Source organism: Colletotrichum godetiae, assembly GCF_030913485.1.
Source record: "Colletotrichum godetiae strain CBS 193.32 chromosome Unknown BDP55scaffold_2, whole genome shotgun sequence".
Lineage (NCBI taxonomy): Eukaryota > Fungi > Ascomycota > Sordariomycetes > Glomerellales > Glomerellaceae > Colletotrichum > Colletotrichum godetiae.
This window is the reverse complement of record NW_026851250.1, coordinates 1,414,517-1,432,297: the sequence shown is the minus strand read 5'-3', so window position 1 is coordinate 1,432,297 and position 17,781 is coordinate 1,414,517. Positions and strand designations below refer to the sequence as shown.

General features: G+C 54.9%; 7 protein-coding genes across 7 annotated transcripts; 3 read left to right on the top strand and 4 right to left on the bottom strand.

Moving 5' to 3' along the window:
- Window positions 1–33: 33 nt before the first annotated feature.
- Window positions 34–1,253, bottom strand: BDP55DRAFT_136631 (SAM-dependent RNA methyltransferase). The gene is made up of 5 exons (XM_060565536.1): window positions 679–1,253; window positions 586–603; window positions 405–515; window positions 223–341; window positions 34–133 (listed from the first exon to the last, which is right to left on the bottom strand). Exons 1-5 carry the CDS (start codon window positions 989–991, stop codon window positions 77–79), a joined length of 618 nt encoding a protein of 205 aa, XP_060436338.1. The 5' UTR covers window positions 992–1,253; the 3' UTR covers window positions 34–76.
- Window positions 1,254–3,112: 1,859 nt separating this feature from the next.
- Window positions 3,113–5,147, top strand: BDP55DRAFT_626143 (serine carboxypeptidase; the record flags this gene model as incomplete). The annotated part of the gene is made up of 3 exons (XM_060571597.1): window positions 3,113–3,255; window positions 3,377–3,737; window positions 3,792–5,147. 3 exons carry the CDS (start codon window positions 3,113–3,115, stop codon window positions 5,145–5,147), a joined length of 1,860 nt encoding a protein of 619 aa, XP_060436337.1.
- Window positions 5,148–5,793: 646 nt separating this feature from the next.
- BDP55DRAFT_626142 (cytokine-induced anti-apoptosis inhibitor 1, Fe-S biogenesis-domain-containing protein) lies at window positions 5,794–7,004 on the bottom strand (the record flags this gene model as incomplete). Its single annotated transcript, XM_060571596.1, has 2 exons — window positions 5,794–6,101; window positions 6,200–7,004. The coding sequence occupies 2 exons, from the start codon at window positions 7,002–7,004 to the stop codon at window positions 5,794–5,796; spliced, it is 1,113 nt and encodes a 370-aa protein (XP_060436336.1).
- A 1,487-nt stretch (window positions 7,005–8,491) lies between these two features.
- On the bottom strand, window positions 8,492–11,117 carry BDP55DRAFT_643498 (U3 small nucleolar ribonucleoprotein complex, subunit Mpp10). Its single transcript, XM_060573509.1, has one exon. It carries the CDS (start codon window positions 11,011–11,013, stop codon window positions 8,797–8,799), a length of 2,217 nt encoding a protein of 738 aa, XP_060436335.1. The 5' UTR covers window positions 11,014–11,117; the 3' UTR covers window positions 8,492–8,796.
- Window positions 11,118–12,055: 938 nt separating this feature from the next.
- On the top strand, window positions 12,056–12,856 carry BDP55DRAFT_723092 (flavoprotein; the record flags this gene model as incomplete). Its single annotated transcript, XM_060578698.1, has 3 exons — window positions 12,056–12,389; window positions 12,461–12,540; window positions 12,596–12,856. 3 exons carry the CDS (start codon window positions 12,056–12,058, stop codon window positions 12,854–12,856), a joined length of 675 nt encoding a protein of 224 aa, XP_060436334.1.
- Window positions 12,857–13,559: 703 nt separating this feature from the next.
- BDP55DRAFT_643483 (glutaredoxin) lies at window positions 13,560–14,918 on the top strand. Its single transcript, XM_060573508.1, has 3 exons — window positions 13,560–13,793; window positions 13,899–14,175; window positions 14,265–14,918. The coding sequence occupies exons 1-3, from the start codon at window positions 13,767–13,769 to the stop codon at window positions 14,435–14,437; spliced, it is 477 nt and encodes a 158-aa protein (XP_060436333.1). The 5' UTR covers window positions 13,560–13,766; the 3' UTR covers window positions 14,438–14,918.
- Window positions 14,919–15,139: 221 nt separating this feature from the next.
- BDP55DRAFT_540093 (gamma-glutamyltranspeptidase) lies at window positions 15,140–17,227 on the bottom strand (the record flags this gene model as incomplete). The annotated part of the gene is made up of 4 exons (XM_060568091.1): window positions 15,140–16,450; window positions 16,538–16,887; window positions 16,980–16,998; window positions 17,063–17,227. 4 exons carry the CDS (start codon window positions 17,225–17,227, stop codon window positions 15,140–15,142), a joined length of 1,845 nt encoding a protein of 614 aa, XP_060436332.1.
- Between the last annotated feature and the right edge of the window lie 554 nt (window positions 17,228–17,781).

Below are 17,781 nucleotides of genomic sequence, written 5' to 3'. Positions count from 1 at the left end.
AGGAAAGAGGCGCAACGCAAATTTTGAGACGCAAAGTTTTCATGACGGTCATTGAAATTCAATTGGAAGTGGTATCTTAGAAAAGGTCATCAATCGCCTTGTCAGCATCCTTCTTGATGAGGTCAACCATGCCCTGTAGAGGTGTCAGACTCATTCATTTAAATCTCATGCAACATGCACAGGGGAATATGAGAAAGAAAGCGAAAAAAGAGAAAAACTTACCTCTGGCATAATGGGCTGGCCGTCCTTGTCCGTGACATACTTGAAGGGCATCTCGGTGCTCTCGTGCTCACTGAACTTGAGCTCGGGGTATGTCACGTAAGGGATCTTATCCAGTGGTGCTATTAACTGTGAGCATCTCACTGAATTATGCGATGCCGGGGACGGGGGTCATTTGCACGCACTCTTCTCCTCGACGACGATTCTCGTGACGCGGACTGCCGTGTCAGTCGTCATCTGTGTGGGACCCAGGCGTCTGCCTTCGAAACCCTTCTTCCTCAACTCGGAGGTGCGGTCTACAGGGGTCAGTGAGAAGGGAGAAACATTAATGAGACCAAAGGTCCAGAGTGAAAAAGAGTAGTTTACCTCTTGGGGGGTCATCACCTAGAGACAAGAAGGATAATCAGCAAAAAGGTTCAATGTAGAATTGGCATTAATTTGCACCAGGGGGCCACATACCCAAAATACCACCAAACAGGAAGGCGTCGAATTTTTCACCGTCCTCGGGGCTCAGGTCGCTGGCGGCGGAGGGGTCGAGCAGACACACGCGGGACTTGTCGGCGGCGTAGAGCTCCTCGACGCCCCGGTTCTCGGCCTTGAAGGCCGGGACCTGCTGCAGCTTCCCGGGTGCGACGAAGCCGGCGGGCAGGGAGGAGAGGAGAAAGGTGCCCTCGGCGGCGTGGGTTTCTCTGGCGATGGCGATGTACTCGAGTTCGGACCAGGGGCCCAGCTCGGGGTCGAGGTGCTCGACAATGTACGTCTTGCCTGGCATTTTTTTTTTGGTGGTGTAATCTGGAGTTTGTGTGTTTGATGCTACTGTACCAGGGGCCGACTGACCGACTGGCTGGGCTGCTTTGTTTCTCTCGCTTCAGGTGGAATGGGCAGGCCGCGTAATAGCGCAGAAACGGGGTGTCGAAATGGGGGTGGGAATTGTGAAAATGGGCTGAAATTTGTGGTCAAACGCTTGTTTTGGAGTCCATTTTGATTTTGAGAATTTGCCCTGGACTAAGATCTGGGCGCTTGCCCGCTGGACTCTCTCCACTTGGCAGTCACTCACTCCAAAGTAAAAACCTACTTAGGCTTCAAGCCATCGCGGGCACCCTTTTGCGGCAAGGTACAATGCTTAACGCTCCTAGGTGTGCCCTAGCATATACGCCTCTTACGCCTCTTTTGGCTTTATAACCTCTACTAAATCACTTTCTACACTAGGGACGGTAGTTTCTACGCAGTAAAGTGAGAGCCTACAGCTGTTCCGTGGGTTCCGCATAATTGGCTTTCACTTGGCAACGGCTGTGCCGGTTCGGTCCCATTACCATTAATCGGCATTGTTCATCGTGGAGTTGCATAAGGAGAGCATGCCGTGACGGGCTCAGTGTCGAGGCCGGGAGCGGTCCTTGTGAGAAGAAGGCCTGGACTTCTTTCCGTCCTGCTCAGGGTCCTCATATCATCAAGCACGTATTAAAAGGGGACCGACGACGGAGGGTGAGAAACGGACAGGGCGGGCTGCTGTCTCAGGTTGCAATGCTCTAAAAGATGGAGATATGCGCGTACGGAGTAGGTACTTAGGTATCCGTAAGATACACGGTAAGGTAGTGACAACCCCGTATTACATAAGCCGGCTCTCCGAGCTCAGCAATCCGGGCGATCTGTGCTTCGGATAGGTGCCAAGGGGAATTTCGAGTGTTCCACGCGTATGACTGTCTACATGTAACCCGGCCGGTATCCTGACGGCTCCTGAGCATGATGAGCATATCATCCCGGGTTGCTCCCGGTCTGACAGTTGTAAAGAATGGGAGAAGCAAGCAAAATTAAAACAAAAAAGGGGGGTTCGATCGACGAAGCCAAGGCGAGGAAATATGGAGGAGGAGGTCTCTGTTCCCCGGCACTCAGCACTCTGCTGAATCGGGGAGTTCATCTCATGGTCGTACAGACTTGCCTGGGTTCAATGTTGATCTATCGACACTCTGATTCACAAGTATAATCAAACAGTAAGCCGGTAATCAGCGGTACGGATGGTCGACAGTGAAAAACGCGCGGTCCGTTGAGCGCCCGACTAATCCTAGCGGACGCCACGCATGGGCAGCAGTACTCCCTGGGCTCTGGAGTGGCTCAGGAAGCCACCGACTTCACACACTGGAGTTTGGAGTCTGGAGTCTAGGTACCTAGGCTGCTAAGAGAAGCCCCTGTTTGGAGACTTGCGTCAGGCTCAGAGGTAGGTACCCGTACCTGGACTCTCCGTCGTCCCTGCGGCACCATTCGGCTGCGCTACCATCCGCTGGGCGATAACAGGAAAGGTGACGGGACCCCAATTCCTTCCATGTCTGTGCCACGCCCGCCCGCTCCCTCAGTCCCTCTCACTCTCGCCCAGCCTATTTTGGTAGGCGGAACAGCGGGCAGGCAGGGGTTGTTGATCAATGGCCACTGTCTGACTGAGGTGGACAGGCTGACTGGTTCTCAGCCTGAGGACTTGACGGCAAGTGCGCGGCCGGGGTGTGGGAGGAATCGAATCGACTGGGGGGGGGAGACTCGGGAACAGCAAGGCACGGAAAGTACACATTTCAGATCTGAGCTGTAACTTCCGCTCTCGCCTTGGGGTCCACGGGTCAGGTCCTGGACAATTCAAACGAACTGCACCTTGAGCATTTGCGCATCGTCTTTTTTTTTTCCTCTTCTCTTTCCCATCTCTCTCCCTCCCGATCCTCCGCCCTCCCTTCAAGCAACCATTCTAATCTGCAAACACACCGTCCTGCTGCGGATTGTGGTCTTTCTCTTTTCTATTGTATTGTTGGGGGAAGACGACGTCTCTATGAAATCGCGGATTGGAACACATCCGTAACTCAATCTACCTAATCCGACCCAGGTAGCCTCGGGGAGGCCATACACTTCCCCCATCATGGCTATCCTCTCGATGGTGCCAGCGCTGCTTCTTGCGCTGGCATCATGGACGCCCGCCGTCACCGCCCAGAGCGCCGCCGACTACTTTGTTCACGAACTGCCCGGCGCACCCAAGGAGCCTTTTATTAAGATGCACGCTGGGTACGTTGTCCTCCGATGCTGCCGCGCTTGCAACATCTTCCCCCTTTGACCCCTGTGGGGAAACTGAAGAGGCATCCGTAAAATGCAGAGCTATCCAAAGCTGACGCGCGTTTCATCGCAGCCACGTCGAAGTAACACCCGAACACAACGGAAACCTCTTCTTTTGGCATTTCCAGAACCAGCACATCGCCAACAAGCAGCGCACTGTCATTTGGCTGAACGGCGGTCCAGGATGTAGTTCCGAGGATGGCGCCCTGATGGAAATCGGTCCCTACCGAGTCAAGGATAAGGACCATCTCGAGTACAACAACGGCTCATGGAACGAGTTCGCCAACCTGCTCTTTGTCGACAACCCCATCGGTACCGGCTTTAGTTACGTCGATACCGATAGCTATCTGCACGAGCTTCCCGAGATGGCCGACCAATTTGTTGCATTCCTCGAGAAGTGGTTTGCCATGTTCCCCGAGTACGAGCACGACGACGTGAGTATACTGGACACATACGACGAACGTGGAACCGGGTTAACAGTCAAATAGCTCTACATCGCCGGTGAATCGTACGCTGGTCAGCACATTCCATATATTGCGAAGCACATCCTTGAGAGAAACAAGAAGCCTGGCACGAAGCACATTTGGCAGCTCAAGGGCCTGATCATGGGCAACGCTTGGATTTCTCCCAAGGAGCAATACGACGCCTACCTGAAGTTCGCCTACGAGAAGAAACTCATCGAGACGGGATCCCCTGTCGCGCTCAAGTTGGAGCAGCAATGGCGCATTTGCCGCACCTCGCTGGCCGTCACAAACACTGTCGATTTCTCCGAGTGCGAGGCTGTCTTGCAGAGTCTGCTTGAGCAGACGGCCAAGGTGAACTCCAAGGGCGAGCGCGAGTGCATTAACATGTACGACGTTCGCCTCCGTGATACCTACCCTTCATGCGGTATGAACTGGCCCCCAGACTTGGTCAACGTTACCCCTTACCTACGCAAAACCGAAGTCGTCAACGCCCTGCATATCAACCCGCAGAAGAACACCGGCTGGAAGGAGTGTAACGGTGCCGTTGGTGCCGCCTTCAGAGCTCCCAACTCAGCACCTTCAAGAGACTTCCTTCCCGATCTTCTCAAGGAGGTCCCCGTTGTCCTTTTCTCTGGCGCCGAGGATCTGATTTGCAATCACATGGGAACCGAACAGATGATTGGCGACATGGAATGGAATGGTGGCAAGGGTTTCGAGCTCACTCCCGGCAACTGGGCTCCTCGCCGCGACTGGACCGTTGAGGGTGAAGCTGCCGGCTTCTGGCAGGAGGCACGCAACCTCACCTACATCCTCTTCTACAACTCTTCTCACATGGTTCCTTTCGACTACGCTCGCCGAAGTCGCGATATGCTTGACCGTGTCATGAAGGTCGACATCAGCTCTGTTGGCGGCACACCCACCGACTCCCGACTTGATGGCGAGACCGGCCCCGCTACTTCGGTCGGCAACATTGGCAACAGCACCTCCGACGACGAGGAAACGCAAAAGAAGCTGGACGATGCGAAATGGAAGGCATACTACCGCTCGGGCGAGATTGTTCTGATCATTGTCATCATCGCAGCGGGTGCCTGGGGTTGGTACGTCTGGAAGGAGCGCCGCAAGCGCAGGGGCTACTCTGGCATTATGGGCAACACTCCTCCCACCACTCAAAGAGGCGCCACGCGTGGTGGTCTCGAGGGATTCCGTGACCGGAGAACTGGCCGCGACGTTGAGACGGGCGACTTTGACGAGAGTGAACTGGACGACTTGCACGTCACGACACCGACGATGGATAAGGACCGCTACAGTGTCGGAGGCGACAGCGATGATGAGGCTCATGAGAAGCCCTCGAGAGCAAATGGCAGCCGCTCAGCGCGGTAAAAATGAATCGACGGCAGCTTTGCGATGATATCTCGGGTTGGCAAGGTCGAAAATATTGATGCTCCTTCAAACAATGCATGGAAAGTTTAGCGAAGGTTATCTTTTTTTCCCAAAGGGGCAGAGGGTGAACATTAGGCTTCAGCACGGAAACGGAGTTTTTATGTGATGTCTGAATAAGGATAGAGCAGGAAGAATTTTATGTTCCACAGGGAAATTTTGGTTATTTTAATTTGGCTGCGGCCTGATACCTGATGGTGCATCTACAGTTTTCTAGTGCTTTCCCTTTTGCGATTCATGCCTTGTCTCAAGGTATGCCAGTTATTTATGTCTTCTCTAGTCCAAGCAGACTGGAGTATCATTTTTCTCCTACGCCTAAACACCTCTTTCTCTTAAAACGAAGCGCCCTTTTGAAAGTACCAATTTGACTTTGTCGCCTGATGAACCGCCGCCCAATGATTTGATTCCCTCCCCCCTTCCTTTGAAAAAAATAAATGCATCTTGCAGATGGATATATGTTATGTGACAGGCTCCTCCCATACCATGACTTTGTAAACGCCAGTCGTTTGTCTGTGTGTTGTTGTTGTTGCTCCCCCCCAAAAGAGTATAGACAGTGATGAAGAGAAAAAAGGGACAAGGAGTCCCTTTTTTACAATTGGATATCATTATTGAGGATCCGCACCTCCTCGCCGGGCTTGAAGGGCGGTAGACCAATGTAAGGACACCCGTCGCATCTAAAGGCGTCGCCGAGGGCGCAGTTGCCGCAGGAGCCTACTTTGCCTTGGACGGTGAAGTCGACTTCGGCGAGGTCGTCTGCGCCGAGTTTGACGGCCGCGAGGGCTTTGTCGGCGGAGGCGCGGGCGGCGTCGTCTTCGGCTGCGAGGCGCTCTGCTAGGCCGCAGGTGCAGTCTTTGCAGGCGCGGCGACGTTTTCCTGCTTTGGGGGCGCATTCGGGAGCTGTTTTTTTCGGTATTTGTTAGTCATGCCATTATTTTCTTGTGCTTCCCGCTTGAAGGGGGAAAGGGAGGGGGGGGTAAGCATGAGAAGAGACGTACGGATGTTGATGGGGCGCGAGAGGTCTGCGTCTGTGAGGAGGGTGTCCTCGTCAATGAGGTCGTCGTCGTCGTCGTCCATGTCGAGGTCGTCGCTGAAGTCGACGAAGCCTACACCTGCGGGGGGCGCGGAGACGGGGGGCGCGGTGGAGGGCTTGCTGTTGAGGGAGACGGCGCCTCCGTTGTTCAAGGACACGGCACCGCCGTTATTCAGCGAGACGGCACCACCGTTGCTGCCCAACGAGACCGAACCATCACCATTAAAGACGCCAAGCTGCTTCGTCTTCTTCTTGCCAAAGCTCAACGAAACGACCTGATCTTCACCGTAATCCGGCTTCGTGAAACCACCACCCACCGCCGAAACGAGACCGGCGAGGACGGCCTCGCGCGCGACGGCCGGGTCGTTTGCGAGGTTACCGCCGTCTTGGGCTCTGACGCTGGCGCCGGGCTTGAGGGCCTCTGCGACGGCGGAGAGGACTGCGCCGCGGTCTGCGGCGAGGAGGGCGGTGGATTCGACGCGGGAGCCGTCTGCGTCTGTGAGGACGAGGACGGCGTCGTAGGCGGCGGCGGGGAGGGCGACGAGGCGGGCGGAGAGGCGGTCGAGCATTTGGAGGTCTGTTGTGGCGCGGTCGTGGGTTGCGAGGAGGGATTGGAGTTTGTGGGGGTGGGATGCTATGGAGGGGGGCGCGAGGAGGAGGGTGCGGGTTGAGGGCTGCATCGCGGGTGCGGATGTTGTGGTTGTGGTGGTTGTGGAGGGGGTGAAGTCGAAGTCGGGGGTTGTGTCGAGGGTTACGAAGGAGGGCGCCATTTTGGGGAGATGGGTGACTCTTGTTGGAGTGCGAAAGGGGTTTGCTGCGATCGGTCCTGTTGGTGTTGTTGTTGTTGTTGTAAAGAATTAGTCGGTGGGAGACGGGGGAGAATATTGCGTTAGGTGTAGGCAAAGATGAGGTATGGATGTAGAGAGTGCGTCCTTTATTGCGGAATTGATTTGAGGAGGTTCTTTTGCTTGGATTAGTCAATGACAAGAAGGACGGGAAAACGAAGAAAAAAAAACCACATGAACTGTGTAGCGGGATGTCAACGTACTGTAGGATGGCGGTGCTTGATAAGCGTGGAAAGGGTGAGGGGTCGGCGGGGTGGGCACCGTAATCTGGCAGGGTTGTCACACGGTATTGCGTAGGTTCAGGTTGATTTCAGCGGGGGGTTTTGGTCGGGTCGGGTAGACGAGGTTGAAGTGAGGTTTTGTTGTCGCGAACGTGGAGCGCGTAATGGGAGGGGAGGGGGGGAAAGGTAGTAATTAAGTGGACGTCGGGAAAGGGGCCTGAGACGGAGATGCAAGATTCTTTGCCTACAGATCTTTATCAGATGCCGCCTATATTGCTTACGTTTACGGTGAAATGGTCGAAAGTCGAGGTAAGGAAAAGGCACAGATTTGTAGGGTGCCGTGGCATTAGGGGTCCGAAAGCGGCGGCTAAGTAGCATCCCCGCCCCCATCTACGCAATGAAAACTTGACACTCACATTCACAAGCATGACATAGATGAGAGGCAGACACGGCAGGGTGACAAAAGCGACAAGGGGGGTGGTTGGGAATGCTGACGCTGCATTACAGATTCTCATGGAGCCAAATTGCCCAACCGGCGAGTTTGCAATCCTTATTTCCAAACATCCGCCTCACTGCCCTTTGAACTCGTATTTCCTTTCCTCGGGCGGATACCCGCTGGAAATTCTCAACTCTCAAATTTCTCTTAGTCTCTTTTTATTCCCCCCAAAGTGTGGGCGGCAAGAATTGGGAGTCATATGGACTGGACTGGACCGCACAGGACGGTCGGCGCGCCGCGGACAATGCACAGTGGGAATGACCGCTGACCAAACTGACAAAGGTGCATTCTCCGCAAGGTCATTGGTCAACCCGCCGTACGCAGTAACCCCTTGGCGATGTTTATCCCTACCCGACCAAGTCCCCGACTCCCCTTGGGCTCTTCTCGGTCTCCCCTTTCGCGGGGTCCAATTCTGCAGGACTACAATAGGCACCCCCCTCGCCATTCGGACTTGTTCGGCGCTGTGCCTATGAACCCTGATTAAGCAGATTCTGCCGGGATCGGGTCGGATTGCTCCCTTGAGTAAGGTTCGACAGACGGCAGCACGGAGTACCAGAGCCGTGTTGACCGTTTCTTGTTTGTCATCTCGTCCGGCCGTCTCCGGACTGGTTCTCCAGCGCCTTCCTTGGCATACCTGCGCGCGCGCGACGATAACCGCGGACCCAGAGGACCTACCTTACCTTTGGGAGCTTAGGGAAGTATTTCGTGTGCTAGGTAAGGTAAGGTAAGGTAAGGCACCATCGGTACACATGATATGTCTGCCTTCAATTCCATTGCCAAACTTTTGATTCGTCCCCAAGTGACCAGGTACTAGATGCATTGTGATACATGAGAAAATTACTCGCTGGAGTTTCTGTCGTCTTGTTCTCCAGACGTCGGTTCCAATATCCCGTGAGCCTCAACGCCGGTCCCGGAAAGTTGCCTCCTCTATAGATACTCCACATCTCAACGATGTCGACGCAGACGAAGACATGCTCTATGATGTGACTTGTGAACGCCTCTACAACTTGAAGCTGCTGCTCGTCGCCTTGACCTCCGCCTTGGCCTTGTTCCCATCGAGCCCGACAACCTCGCCCTTGCGGTTGATCACCTTGACCCCGCCCTTCTTCAAGTCCGCCATCGTATCCTTCTGCATCTGCGCCTTCTTGCTGAGCGGCTTCTTGTCCGTCCCGCCCGCCTTGCGGATCCGCTCCTTTTCGCGCCGGCGCCGCCGCACCTTGTCCTCCCGCGACATCTCCTCCCGCGCCATCGGCAGCCCGCTCTTGCCCAGCACCACCTCGCCCTTCTCCGCCGTCTCCTTGCCGGCCTTGTACACTTCTTGCGGCGCAACCATGCTCTGCCCGCCGCTGACGCCCTGCGCCGTCGCCGGCTGCGCGTCCTCCATCGCAATCGTCGCCGCATCCGACACCACCGTCAGCGACGGCGCCGCCGCCTTGGGCTTGTAGTGCCAGTTGCTCAGCGAGTCCAGCTTGGCGCTCAGGTCCTTCCACATGCGCTCAATCTCCGCCTCTTCTTTCGCGAGCTTCTCGTCCGACTTGCTAACGTAGTTGTCTGGGTCGGTGTTCTTGATGTGCTCCTCCTCGTAAATCTCCGCCAGGCCCTTGCCGGACTTGGAATCGTCCAGCTCAATCAGGCCCCGTCGCGTGCCCTCGGGCACGTTCTCGGCGCCAGGCCGGCGGCGGGGAACCTCGTCAAAGTCCTGCGCCAGGATCCTCCGCTTGATGAGGTCCTCGATGCTCTCGCTGACCTCGGCCGTGATGATGGGCACCGGCTTGCCCAGGTGCTCAAAGGACATATCCTCCTCGAGCAGCGAGTTCATCGGGCGCTCGGCGGCAGAAGCCTCACCCGTCAACGTCCACTGGCGCTTGGCGACCGACTCGGCCTCGAGCTTACGGATCTCCTCGGCGAGCTTGGCCTGGCGCCTCTCATGCGCGGACCGGCGCGACCGCGGGTCGCCCGCCGAGACGTCGGACAGGGCGTCGTCCGAGTCGTCGCCGTGGTCAGAATCGTCGTCAAAGAGGTCCTTCTTGACGTCTGCCATGGCTCGCTCAACGTCCTCCTCCTGAACTGCCTTGGGCGCGAACCGCACGGACTTGTTCTTCTTGTATTTACCGTCCTTGGATGCCTTCTTCGCCGGCGGTGCGAAGAAATCCTTGAAGTAGATGCCGTTCGCGTTGAATTCCTCCTCCTCGTTGTCCATGGCTTCATCCATGTCCTCGTCGTCACTGGCGCCTTCGGGGGCGTTAAGATCCATGTCGCCGAATGTGGGACCGTCTTCTTCGGAACCCTCCTCGTCTGAACCAGCGTCGTCGTCCATGTCGACGTCCTTGTTTTTTGATGAGCTGGACTTGCTTGGTGCTGACATGGGGTCGGCATTCCAGTCGATCTCTTCGTCGTCGCTGTTAGCGTCCGTGTTGGGGTCTCCTCGTGCATCCTGCTCCTCGAACCACTGGGTTTGCTTGTTGAAGGAGTCGATTGAGAAGAAACCGTCGTTGAGTCCGTTGGGGTCCTCGACATATTCCTCCTCGTCATCCTCTTCTTCCTCGTCGTCTTCTTCACCATCCTCTTCCTCGTCGTCTTCCTCCATGTCCTCGAGATCGCCTGTGAGACCTTCAACATCTGAGCCCTCAGGCTCCTCAGCATCGGAATCCTCCTCGGCGCTCTCCATATCAGAGCCCGACAGCTCTTCCTCGTCACTGGAGCCCTCGTCGTCAAGGTTTTCGGAAGCCGTCTCGAAAGACAGAATAGAGCTCTCTGAGCCATTGTCCTCGTTGGTGACAACCTCATTCCGGTCCTCAAGCTCCTGCAGTGTCTCCTTGGAATGGTTCAAAGCGCTCTGGATAATACGACGGGCCTGCTGCCAGACCTGGCTCGTCTCGAATCCGTCGACATGGACCTTGCGAATCTTGAGAACATCAGGCCCCGCGCCGCCGCCGTCGGCCCGCTTGCGCTTCTTGGTTGCCTCCTTCAATAGGCGCAGCTGCTCGTCGCTAATCTGACCGGCGAACGCATCGAGTGTGTCCTTGACAACCTGGAGAGAGGCCGACGGGATCGCGGGCGGCGGCTGGAGAAAGGCGTGTCGGTTCTGAGCGTCCAGGTTGTCGAAGAGGGCCTTTACGTCGACGACGCCGCCGTTGGGGAGCTGAGCGGCCATGCCAGGCGCAAATGTGAGGGTATTTGACGTCAGGGAGGAAGATGTGCTGCTGCCCGCCGCCATGATATGTTTTGTTTTCTTTTCCTTCCGTGGCTCGCTCGCTCGCTCGGAATATGCGTGTTTCGGCCGTGCAAGAACTGAACTGGACTTTTTTTTTTTGGGTCGGACATAGGCTTGCACTTTCCGTCAAAAAAATTTGGGACCCCGCAAAACGTCCGGGATCGTGGGTCTGATCGTGATTGGCCAATGAGATCTGTGCTGCCTGTCAAGCCTCATTAGCTAATCATTCTGGTTCATCCGTTCTGCACCTCTTTGGGTCGGCTCGTTTGTGAAATCTACGCAGTAATGTTAGTTGTATTCGCCATTAACTGTTAGGTACCTTGATGGTATATCCTCTTGGTAGATAGCTCAATCTCGATGTAGGCAGAACTTTGTCGGCTATGGTCAGTCGAGTTCAAAGAACCAAGTGTTCACACTGGCGCTCTACAGCTCACTGATATCGTGACGATAACTGCCTGCACCATCTTCGAATGCAACGGTCTACATGAAAATATGTCCAGAGTCCCCTGGGTCGAATTTCCGTTGTTTAATGCTGCTCGACTACTAATCCAGGTACTCGTAAGCTTCACTCAAAAACGTTGCGGCTCGGTGGTGGGGCCGATCCGGTCCCATGATGGAGGTACCTCCGAATGATTACTAAGAACGGCGAGGACCCCAATGGCCTCGACTTACATCTCACATCCCGTCAGTATTCGCTTCGCCTTACATCTTAGAAGATATAGGACTAAAGAACCATTGGTGCCGTCAATTTCAAGACCGTACTTCTTATTGGATTCAGTACGACGAAGATCCACGCGCAAATCGGGTTCATACGCAAGTCTTCCGACTCTTTCAGACTTCCTAGTAGGAGAAGCAACCAGTTGAACCCGTGGGCTCATCACACCTTGGCGAACCCCAAAGGTCCCGCCTTCATGTAAGTTCACGTATACCACAGCTAACTTCTCTCTGTGTTATTATGGTCATCATTGATGACTTGGAAGAGAAATCTGATCACGGGATTCTGCATTATGACTCACAAGCTGACCCTCCAAACAGCACCATCAAGATGTCAAAAGTAGGCGTCTCAGACGATCCGGCCGCAGCAGTCGCGACATCCCGCTCCGACGGCAAGACTCATCTGCTCCTATGCGCCAGCGGCTCAGTGGCCACCATCAAGTTGCCCAACATCATCAAAGCCCTCGGCCACCACAAGAGCCTCGCCATCAGAGTCATCCTCACGGCCTCGGCGACAGAGTTCCTCAATGGTTCAACAGAAGAACAGCCCTCTCTTGCCGCGATAAGAGTGCTGCCAAATGTCGAAGGCATTCACTTGGATGCGGATGAGTGGGTGCAGCCTTGGCGGCGCGGTGCGTCGATTCTGCATATTGAGTTGCGACGGTGTAAGTCAAATAGTCTCCCGTAAATTTGTAACTTGTGCAGTGGCCTTGCTAACTTGTATTGCGGATACTAGGGGCGGACTTGATGCTCGTCGCTCCACTTTCGGCAAACACACTGGCCAAAATCGTCAACGGCTTCTCAGACAACCTCTTGGTAAGCACTAATTATCCCAGATATACAACTTTTCCTGGGACTCATGCTTCTGTAGACAAGTGTGGTCCGAGCATGGGATGCAGATGGACTCATCGATGGCCGGAAAAAGAAGATCCTTGTGGCTACCGCGATGAACTCGGCCATGTACGCGCATCCTATTACTGCGAAGCAGGTCAAGGTGCTAGAAGAAGAGTGGTCGTGGTTCGAGGTACTGAGACCGATTGAGAAGACGCTTGCTTGTGGTGACACTGGCAGTGGTGCAATGATGTCGTGGGAGGATATAGTCAAGGTGACGGAGACGAGGCTTGGCCTTTGATGCCATATCACGCATGTAAGTTGTCGAAAGAAAGATTAATGAAGCTGGCATTTTGGCAGATTTTGGCTTGGAGTGAGGTTGTTTCTACTCGCATGACATTTATGTTGTTCGCTCACTTGGCCATCAAGGCATCCAACAAACAGATAGAGACGAAGGTGGGAAGGCCACTGACAGGTGAGGACTGATATATCGTGTCGACTTGGCTAGCGCAGAAAGTCCAATGGCAGTCACTTGAGACTGTTACTATCAAGTCCACGTTTCAAATGGCCGTTGATGCTGTGTTAAGGCTTTCAACCTATTGCACTGTATACGGTGACCCAAGAAAATCAGTCAGCTTGCATTGCCATTAACAGGTACTGAATACATTCTTGGATGACTTTCGCGTGTCCATAGTCACAAACATACTTTGGACGTGAAACCTTCCACATGTGCTAGGTGCTTGATATATGTGTAGCGGAAGAGAACATCGCGCGTTTCTCCTGATCTTCTTCTTTGAGGTCCACTTCGATCAGAGCACAAATTGAGATGTTGGCACGTGAAGGGGTTTGGCGAGGGGAAGAGATGGGAAGCGTATTCGCACTGATCAGTCATAACCGCTTGTTCAAAACATGTGAAAATGAGACAAAGAGCAGTCAGAATGAGAGCTCAATACTTAGACAGGTAACCTGAAGTGGGTATCATAAGCTTGGGCTAGGGGGATGACATTTGCCGTGCACTGATTGGCGCTCTGCACAGCCAACATGGAGTGCGACATCGGTGACCTCGGTGAGGAAAGGCCCAAGCTCCCTCACCGAGAACCACACCTCGGATTACATCACCCATTTCGCAATCCCATGACATTTTCGCATTTCTCATCAACTGCTTGCCCCCCGTTGACCACACCTTTCAACACACCTACTCCACAGCAAAGATGCTCTCAAGGACGTTCCTCCGCTCAGTAAGTTCAGACCCAATTATACAAATAACCCAAAAGACCCAACTCATCCCGAGACCGTCAACCTCGCCGTGCGCAATCACTAACCTCTCGGTGTCTTTTTCGTAGAATTTCGCAAGGCAAGCCGTCCGGCCGGCGGCGCGCCCAATCGCCTTCCGGGCCCCGCTTCCCTTCCTCACACAGCACCGCCTCATCTCCGACGAGACCAAGCAGGCCATTGAGAACGCCGTCGGCTCCGCGCCCGTCGTGCTCTTCATGAAGGGAACCCCCGAGACGCCCCAGTGCGGCTTCTCCCGCGCCTCGATCCAGATCCTCGGCCTCCAGGGCGTCGACCCCTCCAAGTTCGCCGCCTTTAACGTCCTGGCCGATCCCGAGCTGCGTCAAGGTATGTCGATACACTCTTTATGCATGGCAAAACTTTCTAGACTATGGCATTGGGACGAACGAAATGCTGACTTGTTTTGCTTGTGATAGGTATCAAGGAGTTCTCCGACTGGCCTACGATCCCCCAACTCTACGTCGACAAGGAGTTTGTCGGCGGCTGCGACATTCTTGTTTCCATGCACCAGAACGGCGAGCTGGCTAAGCTTCTCGAGGAGAAGAAGGTCCTTGCCGAGGGCGAGGGCGAGGGCGAGAAGAAGGAGTAAGAGGAGGGAAAGAAGGCTAGATGCCCAGCGCTGGGAAGCGTTTGGAAAACTGTACAACTGTATCATACCAAAGGGAAGGCAAGCCATGCGTGGGCCACGGCCGGAGGAAATAGAGTGGTATTTATTGGCAAACTCCTAAACAATGCTTTTATTTTATTTAATTTTGTACCCCTTTTTGCGCAGTTGAGAATTTCGTTGAACAGATGGTGAGGTAGATGGGTGCTGCGATGCTATCCCCTATTCCCCCTATGCAATCAAATGAAGCCATCGCGAAAGAGACCAGAAAGTTGGCATTTCAACGCAGCGGAATCCGATCAAAATTCAAAAGGCAACCCGATTATGATCGAACGGATCCATTCTTGTTGACATGCTGCACGGAGGCAAATAATCCACGGGGTGAGGGAGAACCAGAGGAGCAAAAAATGATTCTTCCATATGGGATCGAATAAAAAACCAAACGCCAGAATATGGTGATCAAAGGGACTTAGATCCACACTCGGGTCTTCCAGTGATAGGGCTGGACACTGCATCGAACACAAGGCAACAGGGTGACTCGGGAGCTCAAAGGTTGGTAGTATTCGGGATGCATACTACGGTGGTCGTACCTTTTGGTGATCCAAGACTAAGTCCGTTTCCAATTATCCACACCATGGCTAATAATATTACGGTTACGAATTATCTGAAAACTCGACCTCAGGCACCTCAAAGTGCCGGGTACGCTGCACCATCACCGCGCGGGTCACTTCCCGCAGACCACACGCCAGTTCCCTCAACCGTGTCAACGGTATGTCTAATGATCTGCCCGCGGCCAAACAGCCCCCTCTCAGATCCGGTAACGACCTCAACCTTGTGCCCAAGCTTCCGCAGACCCTCCACTGTCTCCTCCGGCATGCCCTCCTCTACGCTGACGGTCCAGTCAAAATCCGCGTCCCTCTCGGGCAGACCAGCGACAATACACACGCGCGGCGCATCGAGCGTCTGCTGCGGCGTGAGGCCCGCGACCAGCTGTCCGAGGAGAACCTGCACGTGGCCCTGAGGCTGCATGAACCCGCCCATGACGCCGAAAGCGCTATGCAGCGATCCGTCTGCCGCGTTAGTTACCATGCCGGGGATGATGGTGTGGTACGGGCGCTTCCTGGGCTCCAGCTTGTTAGGATGATCCGCGTCGAGGCTAAAGTTCGCCCCGCGGTTCTGCAGCGTAAAACCGCAGCCCTTGGGGATGATGCAGGTGCCGAAACCGCCGTAGTTGCTGTTGATAAAAGATGCTGCGTTGCCGTGCTCATCCGAGACGGAAAAGTAGACGGTATCGCTGCTCTGGAGGGCGGGGGAGATGTGCTTGGGCGGTTCGCCGACGTGGAGCTTCTGCATGGCCTTGGTCGGGTCGAAGAGCTTTGCGCGGGCGGCCGAGTACTCGCGCGAGATGAGGCCTGCCGAGGGCACGGAGACGACATTGGGGTCAGTGACGTACCAGCTCGCGTCGGTGAAGCCGAGGCGGAGGGCCTCGATGATGGCGTGGAGGTAGGGCGCCGTGTTGTGGTCTTCTGCGGACCAGGCGGGGACGACGCCTGAGTCTTGGAGTTCTTGGATGATGCCGAGGGCCATGAGGGCGACGATGCCCTGGCCGTTGGGCGGATGCTCCCAGACTTCGACAGCGCCGTCGCCACTGGCGCCGGATGACGCTCCGTTGGCTTCTTTCTTGAGGGCCGGCTTGAACTTGAGTGAGATTGGGTCGACGGGCTCGCTTCCCAGCTCGAGGTGGTGAGCCAGATCCTCGAGTTCCAGGTGGCCGCCGAGATCTTTGACGACCTTGACTAGCTCTTCGGCGATGCGCCCCGTGTAGAAGCCCTTCTTGCCCTCCTTTGCGAGGGTGCGGAAGGTCTGCGCCAGGGTGGGGTTCTTCATGATCTCGCCGGGGTTGGGCGCTCTCACGCCGTCCGACGCCTTGGGGTCCTTCTTCAGCATTTCTGCAAAGTTGGGCGAGGCCTCTCTGATCTGGGGCTCTGCTGTGTTCCACTATCAAAAGGTGTCAGCAATCTTATCCTGGCAAGTGCCTATTCAGAACTCAAAAACGATGGGATCATAGAAGACGTGAGAACATACGTAGTGGCTCGTCAGCTCTGAGACAGGGAATCCCTTCTCTCCGAGCTCGATAGCTGGGGACAGCACCCGCTCGAGGGAAACCTTGCCGCTGCCGAAGCGCTCGATGGTGTCGACCCAGCCCGAGGCGGCACCGGGGACGGTCACGGCATGGACGCTCTTCATGGGGATCTTGCCGGACGCGCCCTCTTTGATGCCGAGGTCCTTGCGGATGGTCTCGAGAGTCGACTTCTGAGCCGAGCGGCCGGAGCCGTTCATGGCTGATACCTTCTTGGTGGCTGCATCGTAGAAGAGGATGAACATGTCGCCGCCGATGCCTGTGGAGCACGGCTCTGTCATGTTCAATCCGGCGGCTGGAAACAGGACATAGGTCATTAGCAATCTGGAAATCCACGTCTAATCATGGTCACTCATTTCAAAAATGGATGAAGAATAGTAGACTAACCAACTGCGACGGCGGCATCCTGATCACTTGCTATTAGTCTTGACCACGGATGTATTGACTCAGGAGAGAGAGGCGTTACTTACAGCGGCATTACCGCCGGCCTGAAGAATCTCAATACCACATTTTGCGGCCAGCGGCTGTGTGCAAGATACGATTCCCTTTGTGCTGTGGACGACACTCCTTCGGCTGGCGAACTTTGCGAATTCGCTTGCTTGCGCCGAGTGGAGGGACTCGCTGGTGAGGGGCATGGTGAATCGCGCGCGGTGCGGGGTTATCGATCGCGATAACCGATAGGGACAGTGGTGATGATGAGACGGCGGGGCAGTTCTTTTTTGGGGGCCGGAGGAAGTCTTATGAGATGAATGCGATATTATCTCAGTCTTTCAAGAGACGATTTTTACTTAATGAACAACAATTGTACGAGATCTTTTGGAAAATATAGATGGCGTCATACAAAAAGGGCGTAAGGTGCAGCGAGTTCGGAGATGGGATGCACTGGACAGATAGGTAATAAGCCACCCCAGGTCCAGGTTTTCGGGAAATCTAGCCGATGAAGAGGGAAGGGTGTCTAAGTGGTAGTCTAGTCAACGGGGGATATGATGCCGGTAGTGGGTTAAGGAGGAGCAGCAGTCAATAGGATAGGTCGGAACTTGAGCGTTGAAGATATAATGATCCTGTACGTAATGCCTAGGTTGGGGGGCCCAAGGGTGGTTACCGAGAGAGGTAGGTCGATAAGTGAACGGCGGTACGGAGCAGGATGTGGACGGGGGAAACTGGCGCTAGTGGAGTTTGTGCTCCGCAT